This window comes from Sander vitreus, chromosome 11 (genome assembly GCF_031162955.1).
Source record: "Sander vitreus isolate 19-12246 chromosome 11, sanVit1, whole genome shotgun sequence".
Lineage (NCBI taxonomy): Eukaryota > Metazoa > Chordata > Actinopteri > Perciformes > Percidae > Sander > Sander vitreus.
Genome location: NC_135865.1, coordinates 8,706,105 through 8,730,895, shown reverse-complemented (window position 1 = coordinate 8,730,895; position 24,791 = coordinate 8,706,105). Strand labels below are relative to the sequence as shown.

Genomic DNA, 24,791 nt, shown 5'->3' with positions numbered 1-24,791 from the left:
TGCAGAATGCAGCAGGAGAGGTATAGCTCTCTAGCTCTACCGCTGCAGAACACAGGCTCACCGCACAACCTGTAGTCTAGAGCTGGAATTGTACTATCATGTACTGCCTGCTTTGTAGTCGTGGTGTTACTGTAAATGTTTCTGGAGAAGCATGAGGAGTGTTTGCGTTTAGTGTTTAAGATTTACACACGCAAGAAAGAGAACTACTACCTTGTGACATCAGTTGTTATATGATTTTAGTGACACTTCATAAATGTTAATAAATAACTGATTGCATAATCCCATATAGCTGACATGCATTTACCTCTGTGTGGGCCTGGAAAAATTGGAAATGATTTTGTCAAGATGATGACTTGAGGTCCAAGGCGACACCTGATAAATAATTTACCTCTACTACTGGATGTTACTAACAGCAGTGTTAGTTAGTGCTGCAGAGCTACAAAAGGGTGTGGAGCAGTAGCCTAACACCGCTGAGTGAGCAGATTGTAAAAGTAAAAGTGAGACCGAGCAAATGGAGAAGGAGACTCTAACATTTTGGAAACTTGGTTTGTTCCTGCTGATTTTAAACAGTGTTTTAGAGACTTCTAACAGGTGAGCTCTGCTGTTGTGTTGATCTTAAGTTTGTCTGTGCAAATGTAACTTTGTTTAGTAGTGTGGTTTGTGAATCATATACATTCAGCCATTTATGAAACAAAGTGACACCACCCTGAATCTAGGTCAACTTTTGTGTGATGACAATGTGTGGGGATCACTGTATGTAGTCACAGCTTTATACCTGACATTGTCCTAAAAGGGTGGCATGCCCTTAGGTCTAACTCAAGCACTTAATACTTAGTTTACAACGATGCAAGTACACATGTATTCATAACTCGATTTATCTTTTTAATTCACAGTTTAGTGGAGAGTTTGGAATCAACACAGAGTTATGACTACTCCAAATATCACTCCATGGATGAGGTTAGAGTCTATTTAGAGCTCTAGATAACCAAACAGTACATTTTATTATAAATAAATCTTTCTGGTTTTTGTCTCACTCCCCTTTTGTTGACTTTGATGTGAACTTTAATCATTGTAGATTACAGATGGACCTTGACCAAATAAAACTATAAATACCATTGTCAGAATGAATTATCACACTGGTTAAATTGCAATGCAGATATACAGGTGGATGGAAGATATGAAGCGAGGGAACGCAGAGCTGGTCTCCTCTGCTGTCTACGGACACACTTATGAAGAGAGAAATATCACATTGCTGAAGGTATTCAACACAGTCGCTATGACAGACACAACTGCTGAATTCTTCTCATAATGTAATCCTACATGTCAAACTACATATGAACTATAGTCATTGTAATTGTATTGTAATGATAATACAGTGAATTCGATACTGGTTCATTAATGATACTTTTTTCGATACAAATTTTCTAAAAATCCATTTTAACAAAAAGAAATCACAACATTACACAACACGGTACAAATCTTTTATTTTTCAGCTCCTTTACACCTATGTGACGCACACTGTAGTCAGTCCTCTCAAAATACAAAAACACACACAGACGAGTCTCTGTGCATATCAAAGTGTTTTTCCTGCATGCCTCTATGACATGTAACATCAGGTAGCCAATCACATGCATTATTAGATCTTGGTACAAGCATGCTGCATACTTACACTATTAAGATTTACTCCTTAGTTATTGAAATTTGGTACAAAGTGACTTTGGTGTGGTGTTTCTGTATCTCAAACAACATGGTAAGACAGAGGCAATTCTGTATGGTAATTATAAAGATACCACAGTTACTTTAGACAGTATTTCAACATGTGGAATAGCTCACCTTTAAATCTTACATTCACCCAAAGCGGGTCATGTTGTGTGTCTCCAGTTGGGACTAGAAAACCCAGAGGGCAGAGAGAAGAAGGTTATATGGGTGGACTGTGGTATCCATGCTCGGGAGTGGATCGCTCCTGCCTTCTGCCAGTGGTTTGTCAAAGAGGTTTGTACACTCCGAGTAACTGCAGTGATACACAATTTGACCCAAGCGAGTTAACTCTGACATGTGAGCGTTTGTTCAGATTGTGAACTCATATAAAACCAATAAGAAGCTGGAGCAGATGCTGCAGAACCTTGATATCTATGTTACTCCTGTGATCAATGTGGATGGATACATATTCACCTGGGCCAATGACAGCGTGAGTGCTTCTCAGGCGTTATTGTTCTTAATTACATTTCACATACATTCACATTTCTGATAATTACTTTGTTTCAAAGACGTGAGTATACTGTAACGTCACATTTCATTAATTATCTTACTAACCAACTGCACCGCTGTCTGCATGTTGTTTCCATGTAGACTCGACTGTGGAGAAAGTCTCGTTCAACCCCTCCTCCAGGCAGTAGATGTTATGGTGTTGACCTCAACAGAAATTTTAATGCCAACTGGGGAAGTGAGTTGCAATGATTTCAAGAATCACAACATGACTTATTAGTCTTCATTTGCCTCAAGCGAATAGTGACTCAAAGTGATTCATGTGTAGGATAAAAAATAAATGTAGGTCAGCCAAAATACCCCTTGCAGCTGAATATGTCTTAATTTCAGTGCTGTATGTTGTCATGTCAGACAGCTCTATTAAAAAATGTGACAACCACTGAATGCTCCCAAATCAAATCTTTTTCTTTTTCCTTGCCGCACAATACAACTAATACATGGTTCAAGCCCTCTGACACTTAACATGTTGGTTTTCACGAGCCTTTCTCTATGAAGTCACATTTTATATTTATACATTAATAACTACTTTTGACATAAGAAAACATGTTTTAAAGATGAGCCTGGCAGCCTTGTTAAAAACAGCCATATCTTTTTCGAGACAGTCCTCCCCTGAAAAACAACCCCATAAATCGTTTGTTCATGATATTATCACAAATATGTGCTGATGTACTTGATGTTGTTTCTTTCCTCAGCGGTTGGTGTGTCAATTGACAGTTGTACTAACACCTACTGTGGGAAATCACCAGGGTCAGAGCCAGAGGCTCAGGCTGTGATGGACTTTGTTGGTAACTGCCATCTATCAATTAAACTACATTAAAAACAATGCATTACTATTATTATTATTATTATTATTATTATTATTATTATTATTATTATTATTATTACAAGTATGTTGATGAATGGAGAATTGTACTTAGGGATTATACATTCCTGAGCTGATCATCATGTCATGAAATAGACACGTGCTTAAAAACATTATTGCTGTATAACTGAAAGTTTACGGAGGCAGTGCTACACTTTTCTTTACATTCACTTAGGGGTAGTGCCTTAAAGAAGTCACTGTTGATATGTCATCTTGATATTAATCACTTGTTTATTCTGTCTGTATCTAGGTAAGATGGTTAACCAGACTCTGTGTTTCCTCACCATCCACTCTGCTGGGCAACTTATACTCTTGCCATATGGCCACCCTGAAATCTCTGCACCCAACTACGATGAACTGGTGTGTGTGTGTGTGTGTGTGTGTGTGTGTGTGTGTGTGTGTGTGTGTGTGTGTGTGTGTGTGTGTGTGTGTGTGTGTGTGCGTCAATGAATTTGTATCACAGTACGTTAGACCTTTTTCATCTCTGCTTTTCTTTGCTATGAGCACATGGTTTATTTGGTATTTTGAATGTTTTGGTGAACTGTGCAGGTTTCAGTCGGCAAGGCAGCAGCAGCAGAAATGAAGAAGGTTCATGGAATGGACTACACTGTAGGAACATCTCCACAAATCCTGTGTAAGACTCAAACTGAGCTGACCTGTTCTGTCCTGTCCTGAATAGCTGTTATTAACAAACAGGCGGATCTGCACTCACTTTAACAAGTCATTCTGTTGCTCTTATCCTTAGCAGCCTAAATAAAAAACAATATTCAGCGAGGCAAATTAGGCCACAGTTTGAAATTCATATCGTCTTTTGGCATCACTGTGAACCTTTAATCTTCAGATCCAAACTCAGGCTCAAGCCGCGACTGGGCTCGTCTCATTGGCATCCCATTTTCTTACACCTTTGAGCTGAGAGACAAAGGTGAGATGGACTTCAGTAAAGTGTACTCTACATAGTCATCAGCCAAACATAATGCACTGTAATGCCTTTTACTTGGTAATATTTTGGTATTATTTAATGATCCTCCAGGTGAGTTCAGCCACTTACTACCAGAGGAGCAGATCCAGCCGGCCTGCGAGGAGGCCTACGCAGGAGCTCTCTCCATCATCACATATGTTCACGAAAAGACCTTCAATAGCGGTACCCTTCCCAACGCCTCTGTTTTTGGGGTCGCTTTAATGATTTGGAGCACTGTCATAGCTGTGTCTCTCACCACAGAGGTCATGGTATAAGATAGTGAAAACATCAAGCATACAAGGTACAAAGGAGATACTTGACATACTGATGGTGGAAAACCCCTTATGAAAGGCCAGAGGTGATAAAAAAATAAAAAAATAAAAAAGAGTGGACAGACTAAAAAACAGAGCAAAATGACGGTGGATTTGTTCCTGCATTCTGCAGCAGGGGGCAGTGTCACCCCATTTTGCACACCACTGTCATCCATGCAGGCTTCACACGGCCAGACATTTATTTTATAACTTAATTTTTTCTTTAGCTGTGTCCTGTGGTCTGGGCAGGCTTTTCACGCAGTGTAGTTATCTATGAGCTTTGTCGTACATCTGATTCTCTTCAATTCCATCATAAAGTCAGAAAAACACACATTTTGTTTGGCTGACTTGGCTTCTGTTCATTCCCACATCAAAAAAAAATGCTGTCAACATAACACAATGATTCAGGTCTTGTCCTTTATTAGCATTCCCTATTTCATTCATAACTTTAATTACCACATAATCAAATCAGAATTGAGACTTGATGTGAGTGAAAGGGCTGCAGTTTGGTAGATAGATAGATAGATAGATAGATAGATAGATAGATAGATAGATAGATAGATAGATAGATAGATAGATAGATAGATAGATAGATAGATTTTTATTGATTCCAAAAAAAAGGGAAATTCCAGTGTTGCAGCAGCAAAATATCAGACACACAGCACTCATACAGAATATACATGAAATAATAGGATACAATATACATGAAATAATAATAGGATGGAATATAAGAACAAATAATTTAAAATATATACAAGTTGGGAATAAAAATGTACAACTGTTTAACTAGTATTGATAAAGCTGTAGATAAACCTATTGTGCAAGGTGCACTTAGTGCAGTTGTGATGTCTATGAGTCTTATCTAACACTCAGTGATGAAGTGTTAAAAAGCTGAATTGCCTGCGGTAGGAATGATTTCTTGTAGCGGTCCGTGCAACATCGAGGCTGTCGGAGCCTCTTAAAGAAGGTGCTCCTCTAACAGCAAGGCAACAGCAAGGCCATCATCTGTCATCAGTTACATGCCATATGACTTAATGATAATACACCTTAATGAGGATGCACAGTATTGGATGTACATGGGGGTTTTGAGGTTTATCTTTTATTGGTTTTTCCAAGATTTCCATACAAATGTAAATTTCGAAGATCAAAGTCAGTGGAGTTATGTGTAAAGCAAGGTTCTTAGACAAATGCATGCACACAAAAAATCACTGTCACAGTATTGACTTACACAGACACACGTTGGCATTGCATTGAGGTGAAACACATCTGTATCAGCCATTGACCATGGAAATGTGTGCTTATTAGAGCAGTAAAAAATGTTATAAATGTTGAAGATTTTTACCATTACAATTCTTCTTTGTTCTGCACTGACTCCTGCAGATCGTACTACTGTTGTCTTTAGTTGTTTACTTACAATTTTGAAATGTTAATCACCCAGTTTATCTAGAAAAGTGCTGGATTTAGTTTTTTCAACTTTAGCCTAAAATGAAGTGTCAGGTGGCATTAGTGTGTGTTTTTTTTCCACAGATGCCCTCAAAATGCTATTCCAGATGTTTCTGGAATGTTTCTTTTTTTTTAAGTGTCCTCTAGTGTTGGGAGGATTACACCAGATCACAGACCCAGCGGTGATTAACCACAGCTCAGACAGTCAGGGTCATTCATGTCAATTACTTGGAGCCTGAACGTCTTTGACTCAAGGGTCAGGATCATGTCTTATACTAAATAGCTCAGATTGCTCAAACTTTTCCACGGTGGAGGGCTTTGGCTTTTCTCTGACACTTTCTCATTGGATATGAAATGTTCCGTCTACATGATTTGTTTGTGTGTAGAAGAGTAGGTTTCTCTTGTAACCTTTAGATATATAGGTCATACTCCCTAAAACAAGTTTTTCGTCGCCACTGTCGCACTAAATGCTTGCTCTTGGGGGATTTACTGGAATTGTTGGGTCTTTGTAAATTATAGAGTGGTCTAGACCTACTCTATCTGTAAAGTGTCTTGAGATAACTCTTGTTATGATTTGATACTATAAATAAAATTGAATTGAATTGAATTGAATATATTCCCTCAAACGTCCTCTCTCACCCTCTCTTTCTTTATGAGATTTAGATTTCCAGAGTGTATCCTCCCCTACCTCAGTGACTGCTAGACCACCCGTTATTCACACACACACACACACACACACACACACACACACACACACACACACACACACACATACAGCTCTTCAGGGAACAAACTATTCACTGCTCCATCACTTACAGCCATGAAAGATAATCACACATGACTTGGTGAGGCAGAGCAGAGCTTCCACACACACACACACACACACACACACACACACACACACACACACACACACACACACACACACACACACACACATGAACATAAGAACTGGGCAGGGAATCAGAGACACAGATTGAAGGTGATTATAATTCACAGTGAAGTCTGGCTGGTTTAGCTATCACCAGCTCATTCATCTATTTGTGTGTGTGCATGTGTGGTTGAGTACTCATCACGGTAGCAGGGGGAAAACACACCATGGACATATAAATCACAAAGATAGGGGAAGTGGGGAAGAGAGGGAGAAGAAATCGAGCCCACCCATCAAGGAAGAGGTGAATAAAGAATAGGTGGAAGGAACAAAGGGAGGAGTACTGAAAGACAATAAAAAGCAAGACTTATGTAACTTTTAAAACAATGAATAGCACAATATAGTGCGTCGTTTGCAAAGTAATCTACTAGCACTAAAGGTAGCATTTGATTGGCCAACACAGTGTGTTACAAGATGCCTTTGTATTGCATTGCAGCAAAAGTTGAGCCCGGTTCTACATTTTTGTCTTACAACTCTGCAATTTTTAATGTTAATCTAGATTAGGTTGATATCTATTTAATGTTACCTATTGTCTTTTAGATATACAACTGACAGACAGCAGTAGATCTGTGTTAGTCAGGGTCTTTAGCAGTTTTGGGAGATGTAAACTACCAAGGCACTTTCCCCCGAGCTAAGTGGTAGGGGTGATCTTTGCCAAGTGTTTTAAAAAAATCTGCCTAGCCTTTATTGAAAAGATGATTAAATGGATCATGAACATGAGCATGGCTTTTTATTTCTTTTCAGTCCCAGCAGAAGCTCATTAAACCATATTGGTGCAGTGATATTGTTGGGACTCTCAAGCAATAGTTATATCGTTTTTTCCGTTTCCGATCAATATGGACCAGTCACTACAGGACCCGTGCCAGTGACTGCTCTGCCTCTTTGTCAGACAGTGATTTTAGAGGAAAAGTTAAGGAAATGAGATAAGCAATGGAGAGTTTCACAGAATCCAATGTGCATTATTGAAAGAAATGTTGATGATTGGACATTTCCTGTAATGTTTCAACAATGTTGAAATGTTAATTACGGCCAGCTGAAGGAAATGATAGTAATATGTTTGTTCAGCTTTAACTATGTATTTTTAGGGTGAGACAATACGTCTAAACTCTCACAAACTCTCTATGAATCCCCCAGGTTGCAGCCAGGGTTCACTTTCCAGATGAGGTTAAAAAAGGAAAAATCATGTTTTTGTTTCTGTAAGTGTTGAGACTAGTATGGGAACTCTGTCCTCTCCAGAAAAACAACTTTAGAAGTTGTTTGTACAATCAGCAATTACGACCCATATTTACGTTTTATTGTTAGGCGATAACCCTAACCCAAAACTTAACCAAGTGGTTTTGTTGCCCAAACCTAACCAAACTGCAACCGTTTCACAAAACTTAAAGACGTGTTTCAATCCTTGACCGTTGCGTTTACATAGGACAGAGGATAGAATACGCTTTTGTTGGTCGTATTTCCTGCCACCGCTAGGGGCTATGATTTATGAAACGCTCCCATGGCTTATATTAGAGGGTAGGTATAAATTACCTGTATCGTCATATGACTTGTGAGAAAAGCCTAAGTACTGCTCTCTATTCTACACAGAGGGACTGTACAGTAAGTTCATTTCCAAAGTATGTCAGTAAATTTCCCCTCTGATTTTTAAAGCTGAGACTCGTTGGTTTCATGTGGCTCTTCATCTTCATTCTGATCTCAAATGTGTGTATTTGCATGTGTGCCATACACATTTAAATGATGAATAGCAGTGTGTGTGAGAGGGCTCATCTGCTGTGGACCCGTGACACATCTTTGCCACGTATTTTTATTGCTAATCAATGTAGATGACACCATTTTTTTCACACACAGACAATCAATGGGAATTATGCCATGCTTTTTAACTGTCACTGGTAATCAATGAGGGTGGCGCCATCATCTGCATCTCCTGATCATTACGTCCAGCAATCAATGACGAAGCCAGCTCGAGATGACACATGATCATCATACTGGCAGTCCATGGTGATAGGTAGATATGTGTGAATGTGTGATGTGAGAGAACGGAAATGTGTGAAGCCCAATGGCATGCAGGCAGACAGACACAGGGAGGGAACTCATAACAATACAAAAACACAGACAAAGGTGGCTGGAAAGAATTTGACATTAGAGAAACACAAAGTTCAGGAAGTGGAGCAGTCATATTTCAAACCATGATTCTGCCAGGGCTATCAACAGATGGTACAGTAGACACCTCAACCTCCCTTCCTTCCTTCCTTCCTCACTAACTGCCTAGGTGCTCACAGTGACCTGAGTGGGTCATTGAATTTATGATGTGTGTATTAAAGGCACTGTAAACCCCCAATCAGCTTCTTTCTGTGAGCTTACATTATTGCACTATTTTATGCCAAAGTTAGAACACTTTTGGTTATTTTGCATGACAGATTTAATTAGTTGTGAGGTTTGCAACTGTATTTAAACCTGCATTACTGTAATTAATTGTTTTGCAGTGCAACAAGGTGTAAACATGACATATTATCACCTATAAAGTTAGCAAACAGTTTCCTATTTACACATCCATCACACACAGAGAAGCATTTATCTGGCTTCCTGTCAATTGTAAGTCCAATATTGTCTCTCTTTTTTAGTTCTGTTGTTCTGTCACTGTGTTCCCTAGCTAGTCGCTAAACTTTGGTGCCGAGCAGGGACTGTGAAGTGGGTTTGTCAGAGCTTATTTTTTTTACAGAAAACAGCTGCCTGCTGATCCTGGAGATGCCGCTAAAACAACGAAGGGAAACACAGTCAACTGCAAATTGTCTGTGGGTTTGTCACCAAGAGCAAGCCCTTTCACGTTAAACACCAGTATTTCATTCATTTGAAATATAAAGATTTTGAGGAAGGCAGTTTTAACAAAAGAAATGTAAGACAAAGGTCTAGAGACACACACAATCCTGTTGAAGCAAGTTAGCTGAGTGTGTCAACTTTTATTATAATTGTAGATATTTGTTCCCCAAAATTTTCATTGTTGCTTATTTATTAATGAATATGTAATGCAATTGAGAAAGCTGAGACCAATGTATGCCTTATAAAAGTGCTACGTTTTCTCTATCTGTCTCTCTGAGTGTGAATACACTTGTGCATGAGTTTGCATTTGGGTCAGCATTTCACCCTCAACATAATCACAAGGTGATTGGAAAGTCTGTGGTACTTTCATCAGTGGTAGATCACATGATATTTAAGGTTTCCTCTGCCTGCTGATGTTATTATTTTAGAAGTGTTTTACTCTGTCTGTTCAGCGGAAGAGGATAAGCCGATGCGCAGTGTAGGAGTGGTGCTCCTGTAAAAACATGAACAATTTACTGTTTCTCCTGTCCCAGTTCTCACCATTGACCGTGTGAGCACTGGTGATTTATGTTATTTACTTAACCAGGATGAATCGTCCAACTGCGGTCAACATCCTGTCAAGAATTTTACACTAAATGTGCTGAAAATTTCTCTGAGAAAAAACTTTTTTTCTAAATCTTGTAATATGTTTCATTACAGAATATGAATAGTTTCCTCAGTCTCACCCCCCCCCCGAGATAGACAACAAGCTTCTTACATTAAAGTTGTTATTTTAACCTTCGTGACTGACAGCTCTTTTTCATCTATGAACAATTGCATCTCCTTGAACCTTGAAAACAAGACAAGAGTTATTCCCTCCACTTCCTGCTTGACACACTCGCTGTAACTGTTGACCCGACATTCTCCACATGAGATAACTATGAAAATATTCACATCTTTTTTTCCTGTTCACGCACCAAGGGATAGAGCAACAGAGATGTGTAGAAACCAAGACATGGAGGAAGGAGACTGATAGAGAATGAATGAGGGACGTTGCAGTGGAATAAAAAGAGGCAGACAAATTACAGTCACAGAGACCACACAGCAATCATGCCAGTCAAAGACTATCGCCAAGAGGTGGCCAAGCCATCTGTGTCTCTGTCCGCCTGTAGAATGACTTGCCATCAAAACAGGAAATAGCCAATATCGCACTAATACACTGAGGCAACACACACAATGCCCTGAGGGACACATCTACTCTGACACTACTTTGTGTTTGTGTGCTTGAATGTGTGTGTGACTGCTTTTTGTACATCATTGTACATTAGTCTCTCTGGGTGAGTGGGCTCTAACTTCAACGTGGCACTGACTATATAATGGAAGAAACAGAAACTGTGTTTGATCAAGGCTAATTCTGAAATTAAACAGAATGAGTAACTTAATATTGCAAAAAAATGACTAAATTTCTGGACAGAGTTTGAATTACTCTGTTTTAATAATGTGGAAAGAAATTAAACTTGGACTCAGTGTTGTTTTATTGGGCATAATCTGTAGTGTGTTTAATACATTCATGATGGATTGTGTCTGTGGCTTTATAGATCTACATGTTGATTTATAGTGCCGCTGGATTGGATTAAATAAAGAATGTGTGTGTGGGTGTCGGTGTGTGTGTGTGTGTGTGTGTGTGTGTGTGTGTGTGTGTGTGTGTGTGTGTGTGTGTGTGTGTGTGCCCGCCCACCGCAGTTGTAGCCTAACACATGGCTGTGTAGGGGTGTTATTAGAAACTTCAACACAGCAGGCGCTACTCTAGCCGCAACTGCATTTGTGTGTGTGCGCATGTGTGTGTGTGTGTAGGCGTGTGTAGGCGGTGGTTCACACAAATGAGCACATCACTGTGAACTCAAGCTTGATTTATTTTACCAGCAAGTTCAACAAAACGCATTTTCCTTTTGGTTTTGTAACATAAAAGTGGGCTGAGGCAGTATCTTTTATTTTTTTTAATCTTTCCCCCTTTATGTCTCTTTCTGCCTTTTTCTTTCTCTTCCCCTCACTCTCAGTATATGTGGTGGTCTGTCAGGTTAAATCATAAACTTAGTTAGCCCATAGACACCCATCATGGAGGCACACAACTGTACATAAACACAACTACACACCCACAGTAAAAGATGGATAATGTTCTGGAGTAATCAGTCACATATAGGAGCTGACCTGTGTTGGGTCCCTGCCCTACTGTCCTCTGAGAAGAGAGTGTCATCATTTCTCACTGTGTTGGCATCATGAAGCTGCTGAGCTGTTGGTGGCAGACATTTATGGTCAGACAAGTTGCTTAGTGACGGTGTGAACAACATATGGCTTTCCATCTAAAATTAATTTATTCCAGAAAACATTAACACCACAGCAAGGCACTGAATGAGACTTAACCTTCATTCCTCTGATGGACATTAAGGAATTGTTTTCTTATCCACTCTAGAAACACAACATGTGAATTTTTGTGTACTCCTCTATAATGATGCAGGGTTTCCTTTAAAACACAACTTTTATCTTTTGCCTAATCTCTCTCTTCACTCTCTCGTTCTCTGTCATACTTAAACACAAACACGTACACAAACAGGCACAATCTAGACCACTTGTCAGTCACACAGAAGTCCTACAGTACAGTACTTGTAGCAGTGAAGATGGTTATTGGACATTACCCCCATTTGTGACATTGACATTCCTTACATTTCTCTGTGATTCAGTCACATTGAATTCCCTATGCAGACCTTATGGGAAATCTATTATTTACACGGATGATGGCACCTCTGCTTTTCTTCTTCGCTGGAACACACGTTTAGTAGGTAGACCAGTGGCTGGTGCAATCTGAGGAGAAATCTTGGATTTAAACATTATTTTTAACCCGAGTCAAACATTATATCTTTACAGGGGGATAGAAGACATCTGTTGGATAACAAATGGTTGCATAGGGAATGCTATATCGCTGAGTAACAAAGTAATATACAGACTGCTGAGGTAACAGGTAGGGCTAGTTGAACAGATGCTGCAAACTAAATCGCAGTGATGGAAACAACATCTGTAGTAAAAATCTCAGCTGTATCTCCTTTCCCCTGTGGAGTTTATTGACCACTATGGAAAAATATTTTGATGAGCAGGTCCCCCCCTTTCTTTGCACATTGTGTTTTACTAGTGTGCATACAAGGATACACGTATACTGTAAGTGCACAAGCTCATGGGTAATATGATACATTACATGATATGATATGGGTGATGTCATGGTGACGTTGGAGTTAAACATTAACAAGAAAACAGGGAACTTGAACTTTTCCTGGGAAACTTGCATCTTCTGCAGTGACCTTGTACTTAACTGCACTACTGGGTGTGACTGAAAAGCCCGACCAGTGAAGTCATCACAACATTTTCAACAATCCTGCCTGTCTGCCTATTCACACTGCCTGCCCACAATAAAAGCCCACTGGTTTACACTTGCAGTAAGATGTATAATGCGCTGCACTGCCATGTTGTTTCAAAAGGAAAAGGAATCAGATTATACCCAGATGGACTGCCAAGGATGCAAAACACACACACACACACACACACACACACACACACACACACACACACACACACAGGCACCCTTTATTTCACATTTACATACAATGTGTGTCAGATAAAAGAATAACTATAGCACAGACACACAATGTGTCCTCATTAGTCATAAACTCTGATTTAAACTCCTGATAAAGAACCTGAGAAATAGTACCACCTAACACACACACACACACACACACACACACACACACACACACACACACACACACACATGGTTATGAGTCCCTGGCAGCACACACTTATCCTATTGGTACTTTATAATGTGATAAAGAGAGCACAGCTTCATACAACACACACACACACACACACACACACACACACACACACACACACAGAGGACAGCAGCGAGTAGCTACTCACAAACACACATTGGTATAGTTTAGTGAGCCTCCATGCATTCAGACTACCTGTTTAAACCAATCATTACATCGCCCCTGGCTCATATGTAACACTAAGGAGAGGAGGGGTGGTAGATGGATGGATGCAGGGAGAGAGAGAGAGGGTGGGGTCAGGGGAGGGAGGGAAAGAGGGAAAGATGGATTGACCATAAGCAGAGAGAAACAGATTGTTGGCTTAAACCTGCAATGTAAAAAAAAGAGCTCATAATACAGTTCTACACTGACTGTAAGGGAAATATATCGAGAGCACTTTGTGGTAAAGAGATCCCAGGATAAAACAAAAGAAAGACCATAGGTGGAGGAAGGTGGATGAACAATTTACCAAAAAGGAAAGCAGTTTTCTTGACAGCATCAAAGTAGAGATTAGGATGAATCAATAAACTGTGAGAGTGGGATGTAAAGTAGGAAAAGTGTTTTGATTTTCGGCAGGAGACTTGATAAATGGGAAGAATATGTAACACAGAGGCAGGGATGGCAGGGTGTGGCGCTGCGGACAGTCAGGAGAGAGAGAGAGCGAGAGAGAGAGAGATGTAAGGGTGAGATGAAGAGGAATGAAAAAGTATAGGTGTGGGAGGGATCAAACCGGCTGGACGGATGGTTGGTGTGAGGAATAATGTGTTGCAGAGGAAGAGAGAGAGAGGGTAAGCACACAGGAAGAATGAAACGGCGTTGGACACAGGGTGATGAATGGTGACCGCTGTAGGCGGGAGAATGATAACGAAAGCTAGATAAGGGGAAGGAAAGGAATAGTGATGCAGGGTTACCCTCACACTTAAAATATATCATTAATAAATATAATGTCCTTATCTAAATGTAGCAATACCACAGTCGAAAAATACTGCTGCTTCAAAAATGTAAAAGTATGAGTAGCTACTGTCAGTGTTACACTATTACATTATTATTACGGATGTATTTACATGTAAGCAGTACATAAATTGAACTACTTCAGATACCTCTGGTAGTTTGAGCTGTAACAAGTATATATTTTTTTTTTTTTTGTGTAAAATCTTAATTTGACAATGTTTCTCTCCGAAATATAGTGGAGTAGAAGTATAGAGTGGCATAATGAAGTAATGTACAAGTGAGTCAAAATTGTACTTAAGTACAGTACTTAGTAAATACTTAGTTACAGTGGTGTAGTCTACTCTAGTTTATTGTAGTGGGTATACTCTCTGCATGTTCTTCAGCGTTTATTCAATTTGCTGTTACATCTCTCGACCTCGTATTTGCAAAAACAAATAGCTGAAATGAATGTTCTGTCAACCCTTGTTACGTAACCTTTTAAGTGGGTATATGGAAATCCTGGAGCTTTCTTAGAGGGTATACGACGTATTCCTGCGTATCACATACACTACAGCTTAATTACTTTCCCCCACTGCAAATTTACCATAATCGTAATACAGCCACCAGTTGAGATATTTCCATCTGGTCCACCAACCCGTTCTCATTCTGAACTCGTAAAATACGGACGTTTGGACAGTGGCTGTCAGCGTCTGAAGCGACGAAAAAAAACGCCCTTCAGCGTGTTTGTAGAACGTACCAGGGTAAGCAGCATCTACACGGGGTTTAGCGAGTAGTATGTAAGGGGGAAATTCTGCATAGGGAGGTTAGTCGGGGTGGTGGATGAGTCAAACACAGGACTTTCACCCAGGAGACCAAGGTTCGTGAACCGTGTGCGTCTTTAACCAGCCCATTATTCCCACATGTCACAGAAGCGTAAGCCCACCCACGACCTTTTCCTAAACCCAACCATCCCATTCTTCCTGTGAGTCATGGAAACGTAAGCCCGCCCTTGACCTTTTCCTAAACCCAACCATCCCGTTCTTCCCACGAGTCATGGAAATGTAAGCCAACCCACGAGGTTTTCCTCAACCTAACTGAAAGGGACACCAATAGTCCCGACCAAGCGTGTTTAGTTAAAGCGTGTTATATGACACTAAAGGAGACTTTTAGCGACAAAGGCACCCGACCAAGCATCTGTATTTTACGAGATGCGAGTGAGAATGTGTTGGGACCACAGTGTTGTAGTGCTTGAGATCAGTCTTGGTCTCAAGACCACTTTTTGAAGGTCTCAACTCAAAAAACGACCGCATATTAATTGGTCTTGGATAAAGAGGACTCGGGATTTTATTTCAAGACCACAACTGCAGGGATATCACTAAGTTGCCTCTGCATTGTCTAATTGTGTTAACACCATTACTGTGATTGGATGTAAAACATGCTGCTTCAAATGCAACAAATAACTTGACTCATTTCTAATTTGAAATTCGTTACTGTTAACCCCCTCTCCCCACCCCCTTAACATGCACTACCAAGAAAGTGAATGTGAGAGACAGGAGAAGCTCTGGCTGTCTGGTCTTGGTACACTTGGTCTTGTTGAGGACTTGGTCTCAGTTTAGGCAGTCTTGATTACAACACTGCTGGACCAAAGTGGTAAAAAGACATAACTAAAATAGAATTTATTTATTCTAAATGGAAGATTAGCACACTTGTAATACACTGTTGGAGGAATGAACAGGATGAGGTAGGAATGATATTCATGTTAGGAGCTAGTTCTGACCCGGAATGCAGAGATATCACAGACAATGTAGAGCAGTTTTAAAAGGTTTAATTAAACAACGTGTACTCAGAGTTACAGTTGATTGTGTCAGGGCGGGAAAACTCCTGGCTGGTCTGAGATAGAGGCGAGCCGACGGGGAAGAGTCCAGGTGGTTTCGCGACATGAGGGAGACAGGCAGAGATGAGTACACTGGTGGTTTTCCCAAAGTGGAGACTGAGGCTGGCAGCATGCAGGCACAGCGGAGAAAGCAGCAGGTCTGAGCGGGAACACATGGGTTGTAGTTAACGAACTGGTGCTGAGGGGATGATCAGCCTGGGTTTAAATACTGCTGGGTTGAATCTGGATGATTAGCTGCAGCTGTGAAGATCGGCAGTGCATGGTGGAAGCAGCCACACCCCTTGACCTACTTTCCTCCAGACCACGCCTCGAGCACTCCAAACTGAAAAACACAGACAAAACACAGGAAAAAGACATCCAAAGCAGGGCGGAGAGAGAGCTCACCATAACAGGACCCCCCACCCTCAACGGACGCCTCCCGGCTTCCCTCTAGGCCTCGGCTTGCCAGGGTGAGCTTGATGGAAGTCTGTCATCCGTTGCGGATCCAAAATAACTCCTGGGGATCTGAGAATGCTCCTCTGGTCCATAACCCTCCCAGTCGACAAGATACTGGAGCCCCCTACCCCGCCACTAAACATCCAAAAGCCTTTGGACAGTGTAGGCTGGGTGGTTGTCAATCATGCGTACAGGAGGTGGAGGATCTGCAGGCAGGCACAGAGGACTGGACGAGACAGGTTTCAGTTGCGACACATGGAAGGTGGGATGACACCTCATAGTCCGTGGCAACTTCAGCCGCACAGCAGAGAGATCGATAATCAAATCCAATAATGAATGGACCCAGAAACCGAGGTGCCAACTTGCGTGATTCGATCCGCAGAGGAATGTTCTTGGAGGAAAGCCGCAACTGTTGTCGCAGTTGGTACTGGGGAGCTGGGGTCCTGAGCAACGCCTCACGGGCATTGTGCCAAACCTGATGACAGCGACGCAAGTTCTCCTGAACTGAGGGGACAGCCAACTCTCTCTTGATCAGGAAACAGGGGAGGTTGATACCCCAGCGACGCCTTGAAGGGGGATAGGCCAGTGGCAGAGGTGATCAGGGAATTATGGGCATACTCGATCCAGGGAAGGTGTGAGCCGCCACGCAGCAAAGAGACGCTTCCAGGTCCTGGTTGGCTCGCAGTCTGGCCGTTTGATTGCGTATGAAATCCTGGAGGAGAGACTCCGTCGCGCCAAGAGCAGAACAAAAATCTTTCCAGACTTGAGAAATGAACTGTGGGCCTCTGTCAGAAACAGTGTCTACAGGTATTCCATGGGGACGGAATACATGCAAGACTAAGGTCCGCTGCCTCACTGGCAGTCGGTAATGCTACATAGTGAGCAGATTTAGAAAATCTGTCCACAACGGTGAGTATTGTATCATTACCTTCAGACACAGGGAGACCGGAGACAAAGTCCAGGGCTATGTGGGACCAGGGACGACTTGGAACCGGCGGAGGCTGCAGTAAACCCGAGGGAGACTTTTCCTCGGGCACAGGTGGTCCAGGGTCAGATTCTTGGGCCGACTTGACAAGGGCTTCGATTTCCCAACAGACTGCGGCCACGACGCAGGTAGATGGCAGGATGGACTCAAGCTCACAGGACTCTTCAGTGAGAACTGGCGGGACAAAGCATCAGGTTTTACATTGCGAGAGCCAGGACGGTAAGTAAGAGTAAAGTTAAACCTGCTGAAGAAGATGGACCATCTGGCTTGGCGGGAGTTTAGTCTTTTAGATGACTGGATAAAGGCCAGGTTTTTGTAGTCGGTCCAAACCACAAAAGGCTGCTCCGCCCCATCCAGCCAATGTCTCCATTCCTCCAATGCCAGTTTCACGGCCAGCAACTCCCGGTTCCCCACATCGTAGCGTCGCTCTGCTGGTGACAATTTTTTGGAGAAAAAAAAGGCACAAGGATGGAGCTTTTGGTCCGTGGGGGAGCATTGAGAGAGAGAACAGCTCCAACACTTGAATCTGAAGCATCCACAATAAAAGGCAATGATGTCTGGGTGAATGAGCACTGGGGAGATGGAAAACAGTTCTTTCAGGGTATTCAGGGCTTGGTCTGCTTTAGGAGACCACACAAATGGGACTTTAGGGGAAGTGAGCTTGGTGAGGGGCGCTACTACCTGACTAAAACCCTGGATAAATCTCCTGTAAAAATTAGCAAAACCCAGGAAACGTTGCAACTGTTTGCGAGTCTGAGGTATGGGCCATTTAGTTACTGCTTTAATTTTTTCAGGATCTGCAGAAACCTGTCCCTTCTCTATGATGAACCCCAGGAAAGGAATTGACTCACGATGGAATTCACATTTTTCCGCTTTTACAAAAAAACGGTTCTCAACCGTGCGGAAAAAAAATAATCAGAAAAGGTTAAACTGGTGAGGTGTTGATTAGAGCACATAGCTTCTGCCCACACTAGTGCCTTTCCCCTGAGTAACCCCAGTGCGTAATGTACCTTAAATGATTCCGAGGCAAATGACAACGGCTTCTGTTGAAAAATGAGTACACATTGGAGCAGGAAACCTTTGCATTTCTTCAGTTCCCCAGAGAATGGCTCCGGTGGTGTCACTGGGGGTTCCCGGGTGAATGAAGCGGAGTACATGGCTGAGGAAGCAGACTGAGAGGGAGGAGTGGGGAGAGGTGAAACACTAGGTGCACTGGGAAGAGACAGAGTAGCAATTTGAGCAGACAGCTGAGTCACTTGATTGAACAATTGCTGATTGGTCTCAAGTAATTTGTGAATTAACTGGTCGTGCTGCCCTAACAAAGCTCCTTGATTTTTGATGTCACGAAAGATGCCGTCTTCATCTGTTACGTGTGAAATCTCTGCAGGGTCCATGGCCAGTTCGTTCTGTTAGGAGCTAGTTCTGACCCAGAACGCAGAGATATCACAGACAATGTAGAGCAGTTTTAAAAGGTTTAATTAAACAACGTGTACTCAGAGTTACAGTTGATTGTATCAAGGCAGGAAAACTCCTGGCTGGTCCGAGATAGAGGCGAGCCATCAGGGAAGAGTCCAGGTGGTTTTCGGGACACAGATGAGTACACTGGTAGGTTTCCCAAAGTGGAGACTGAGGCTGGACGGTGAGGCTGGGAGCATGCAGGCACAGCGGCAAAAGCAGCAGGTCTGAGCAGGAACACATAGGTTGTAGTTAACAAACTGGCACTGAGAGGATGATCAACCCGGGTTTAAATACTGCTGGGTTGAATCTGGATGATTAGCTGCAGCTGTGAAGATCTGCAGTGCATGGTAGAAGCGGCCACGCCCCTTGACCTACTTTCCTCCAGACCACGCCTCCAGCACTCCAAACTGAAAAACACAGACAAAACACAAACAAACACAGACACACAGGAAAAAGACATCCAAAGCAGGGCGGAGAGAGAGCTCACCATAACAATTCAGATGAAAGAGTTTGAAAATGAGAAAGTGGTGGATGGAGGGAAAGAGGGAGGAAACAATAGATTGATAGATGACCGAGGCAGGACATGGTTTCCGACTAATGGTGAACCAAGGTGGCAGAATGGACGGAAAGAAGAGCTGAAAGGGAGGGTGGGGAAGCACAGATGGATGGGAAGAGTGTCATGCTGCTTAACGAATGTTTCCCAGGCCTGTAGTTCAATTCCTTTTCAGAATTAAAGCTCCATCTATCATCCCGATGTGCCTTGTTAGCATTGAAGCCCTAACCAATCCCAACACAACCATTTACATTTTAAGTAAGATGAACGATGGACCTTTTATCTGTCTGTGTTCCTGTCTGCCTCTCTGTCTATATCTGTTTCTTTCTTTCACTGTCCATCTATCACCCTTGCACAAACACACAAAGACATACACATATTCATGTCCAAAGTCTGTGCTGCTGTCAACCAAAAGAAATTACTGCAGAAACATTTGTGTCTTTCATTAAAAGCATGAAACCAAACACGGAGAAAAAGACTGCTACTCCCACAACTGCATATTATTTTTCCACTGAAGTATCTCTCTGTCAACCAGAATTGTGTGAAATCAGTTTGATTAAGGTAATAATAGAATTACCATTCATGGGACACTTTATCCCTGCTTGGCCATGGGTATGCTTTGTTATTACGGCAATAATAATATAATACAGCTCTAGCCTAATTAAAATTGTCCTATCCATTTTACTTCTGCTTTTTGAAATTATTTGTAAAAAAATACTTACGTATAAGTCAGTGTCTGGCGACAGCCAGCTAATAATGACTGGGTCGTATTTCACACAATTCAATTTCAGTGACGAACAGCAAAAAATCTTAATTGCTTTTTGTTTTGCTCTCTATAAAGCTGAGTCATTTCCTGCAGTCCATGCAGGAAATTGGAACGGATTCCCTACCTTCCGTATTTACAACATAATTATCAACATGCCACAGACTTTTTACTAGATCAATGACAATCAAAGTCTCAGTGTAACAATAAGTTTGATGTGCTCTGAGAATTGATGTGATTTGAAGACAGAGAGGAAGACAGAGCACATGCCAGTGGTAACTAACCACAGTCATTAAAATAGTATATTACAGGTGCATCAAAATAGAATATGAAATCAATAAATGCGCATAAAGGCGCATGCAGAAACTGTAGGAAGTGAAGGAAATTAAAAAAGAGGAAAAAGGACACGGACAAGAACAGAAGAAAATGAGGAGAGTTTGGTGTAGATGCAGGCTACCTGAAAGAATTGGGAATAAAAGTTCAGCTGCATTACTTTGAGTTTGAATACAAAGTTAGCTTGGACCAAGTTGATCGTGTTCCAGGATACTGTGGTTCATGAGCAAATTACGCATTAGGATGAGGAATTGTCCAGTGAGTGTCTTTAATTTTTTCTGTGCTACACCTTACCACAATGTCAGCTTAAGTCTACGTTCATGAGTTTAAATGTAATTGTGTATGAACAAATCCACTAGTGAATTCATTGTACCCACTGCACTGTAGGATAGCAGGCAATGTAGGATTGACTGGAAATGTGAGATAATGGAGGGGTCAAAAGTTTAAGAATTATATATGCATAATACTATAATTAGTCACTTTCTTGTAGAGAGTTATTTAGTAAATGTCTTAACTGTCAGAGCCAGGCTAGCTGTTACGCACTTCTTCCAGTCTTTTTTTTATTTATTTCAGTGGTTCACCGTCACATGGAAGACAATTAAAATAGTTTTTGACTAGTGTGGTGCTGCCGATCACCCTGGACCAGCATGATGGCTGTGATGCAGTGTAGCACGGTTGCTGCACAGCAAAATGGTTTAAATCTGCTAGACTAGTGATCTCTAGGGTGTACCCAGCTTCTCCCCCAAAGCATACTGGGATAGGCGCCAGCCCTCTGCAACCCTGCAAAGGATAAGTGGGTATGATAATGGACAAATAGATGGAAGGATCACCCTTGATGCCTCCATCCCATGTTAGCTCCAGCTACTCTGTGTCTCTGTTTGTTACCCAACCTCTCTCTCTTTTGCTCTTCCCCAATCTTTATCCATCTGTCTCTATCAACACTCTCCTATCCTCTCTTGTGCTCCCTTCCTTTACTACTCTAATCTCTACTTTGCATCACTTTCTTTCTTTCTCCATCTGTCTGCCTGTCTGTCTGTCTCTGCTGACGGTGGCCATTATTAAAAGCTGTCCTGTCAGATATGTCGCTCATGGCTGTTATTGATGCCCCTTCATTACTCATTATGGTTGAGTACCTGTATTAGTGCTGACTGGCCATAAACTAGCTGTACTGTTGCACACACATACAGTACTTCACACACACACTCGCAACATCTACAGCGACAGGCAGCAAGATAGAAGATTGTATTGTTTCACTCAACCTTTGCATAAAATGTGAAATCACAGAGGTTTCGGGAGATCTTCTTGTTGCCTAACATTTGGGTGATAAGATATTAAATATATGATAATATATATCCACTAACAGTAAACCTATTATTTCCCTTGACAAATTGCTAAAAAAAAGAGATAAACATGAATCATTCTTTAAACTCAATCAGACAAAGAAACATAAGCTTTTGCTGTTAAAAAAAAAAACACAGGAGGCAGTCCAGTCTTTGCAGATTGTGTATTATAATAGACTCATTCACAATGTACATTTACAATAACTTCTGGGTAGAAAACTCCTGCATCCCTTGCTACATCAAATGTAATAGTGCTGAGCAAACAGAGATGAGGAACAACTGGATATACTTTTATCCCATTCATTGTTTGATGCTTTCATATGTCAACACTTTCAGTAACGTCAGCCTGGAGACCTAATTTACCTGTTGGGCCAAACACTAAAGAAAACGACACCACCCAAACTAGCAATCAGTCCGACCAACGGTGAGCTGTTGCTGTTCGTAACACTAGATTTGGTTTATTTGAAGACACTAGCAAAGCAACACAGTACAGAAAATAAGCACAGCTGACATGTCAGATCAGGTCCGATCATATCTACATACAATATATCTTTAAACTTTACAGTTACGGCTGAAAATGACAACAGAAATAAACAAGTTTGCCGATTTCACATATCTCCGCACTGCCATTTGTCTACCCGGAAGTGTTTTTTGTGATAGCGCAACGTCACAGTGATTCGGTTTGTATGAACAATATGAACAATATGACAAATATGTCTATGTATAGCAATATCCAATTTCAAGTTCCATTTCTTATGTAGACCAAAAAACATGTAGTAATGGTATCAACATTGGTATTGGGATGTTAGCCATGGTATACTCTATATCCTTCGCATTCCACTTCCGGGATTGCTCCGGTGCTGCAGAAAATTCCGCCGGATGCATGTATTTTCCGTTTCCTTCCGCTTTCTTTGAGTTGGAATTAAAAATTTGCTAGATTTATGAGGACTATGGTTAACTGCTCCTCAGATCTCTGCAGGATAAATTGAGACAGCTAGCTAGACTATCTGTCCAATCTAAGTTCTCTCGCACGACTATTTTGCAGCGGCTCTGTGCGGAGTTTAGCACCGCCCAAGACGATTCTGATTGGTTTAGGGAAATGCCATCAAACCAGAGCACGTTTTCCTCCCATCCCCGAATGCTGTGTGGAGTAGCCTGTGTTTCCAGCACAGTGTTTTCAAAGTTGTCATGATAAAATTCAACACATTTTATACGGAACAAACTAGCAACTTTACCAAGTAATACCATGACTAGTCTCGCTCTACCAGACCCTCCTCCAAAGCGCTGAAGGAGGGTCTGTCAAAGCGAGACTAGCCATGGTATTACTTGGTAAAGTTGCTAGTTTGTTCTGTATAAAATGTGTTGAATTTTATCATGACAACTTTGAAAACACTGTGCTGGAAACACATGGATGATTTCATTGGCTATGTGTTCTTGGATGGAGAGGAGTAGGGAGGAATGTCATGGATGAAAGACAGGGTGGTAGTGTGATTTCTTTCATGGTTAATTTCAAATGATCCTTCACACACACCTTTCACTCAGCCGCTACTGTTAACACAAGACTGTGTCTGATTTATAGGTCACAGGATACTGGCGTTGTTTATACTACAGATACCTCTTTCTCTCTCTCTCATATGAGAAAACCATGCACAGTGTAGAAAGGTATCTGACAGATGCCTTTTATGAGTCTGACACTCACTCTCCCGTTTGTGAATACATAGATTTTATCAGACCTCACACATGCCTACACACAGTGGCATATGGAAGTACTTTCCCTTGTTTGTCTCTGTGCTTTTCTGTGTTGTCTTTGGGTTTGGTCACATGCCAGGGGAAGCCATGTTGGATGTCCTCTCATCACATAAGGCTGAAAGGATCATTGAGTGCACTGGCCAAGGAGAGGTAATGTTTAACTGGGGAAAGATAAAACACATGTAACTAAAAGAAAAGGGAATGAGGCTTGTTGTTTGAAACGTTATCATCAGTACTGTCAAAGTGAAGCCCACTTGTCTACACTCAACAGATGACAATGCAGCATAACCTTTAGAGTATTTAGTTTCATGGCACTTTTGACTTTAGTGGTGAATTACTGCATAGAATTAAAAATTGAGCTACAGAACGAGTATTTTTGTACTGAAAAATACATTTCTCACAGATGGAGTCTAATGAGATCTCATACTCTTAATATCATTCTTAATATAACAGTAATCCACCACAAACGGACACAGCATTCATAACTAAATCTGCAATTTGACCACTTTGGGGGAGTCCTTTTAAGCTTAAAGCACATGGAGCAACATTATAATTAATTTGGAGTCATGTTTCTGGCCACCTGAGAAATGTACTGTAGGTCCACGTTTAAGTCTACTTTTAACACTTGTTTTGATCTCCACCAATTCCTGAGTAAAATATCTGGCTCTTAAGCTGCTAAATGCTCCACTATGTTCACTAGCTAGCTGCTAACTGTGTGTGTCTACTGTTTGGTGCTGAGCAGGTAGTGTACAGCGGGTCTATCAGAGCCTTTTGTTTTGTTATGCGGCTAGAAAGAGAGTTGAGGGTAACTGCAGGAACAGGTGATCATTTTCTGTGACTTCTTGAAAAGGTGACACATAGTCATTTGATCCATAAAGATATATTAATTAATATTAATTTCTCCGTAACAAATACTAAACAGTGCAGCTTT

The 24,791-nt window shown here is 41.4% G+C and overlaps 1 protein-coding gene across 1 annotated transcript; it reads left to right on the top strand.

Annotated features, from left to right (window-relative positions):
• The first annotated feature begins 511 nt into the window (after positions 1 to 511).
• On the top strand, positions 512 to 4,678 carry LOC144525909 (carboxypeptidase O-like). The gene is made up of 11 exons (XM_078262968.1): positions 512 to 591; positions 894 to 957; positions 1,157 to 1,258; positions 1,882 to 1,992; positions 2,072 to 2,188; positions 2,350 to 2,443; positions 2,958 to 3,050; positions 3,378 to 3,487; positions 3,677 to 3,761; positions 3,969 to 4,049; positions 4,158 to 4,678. The coding sequence occupies exons 1-11, from the start codon at positions 512 to 514 to the stop codon at positions 4,358 to 4,360; spliced, it is 1,140 nt and encodes a 379-aa protein (XP_078119094.1). The 3' UTR covers positions 4,361 to 4,678.
• Positions 4,679 to 24,791: the final 20,113 nt, after the last annotated feature.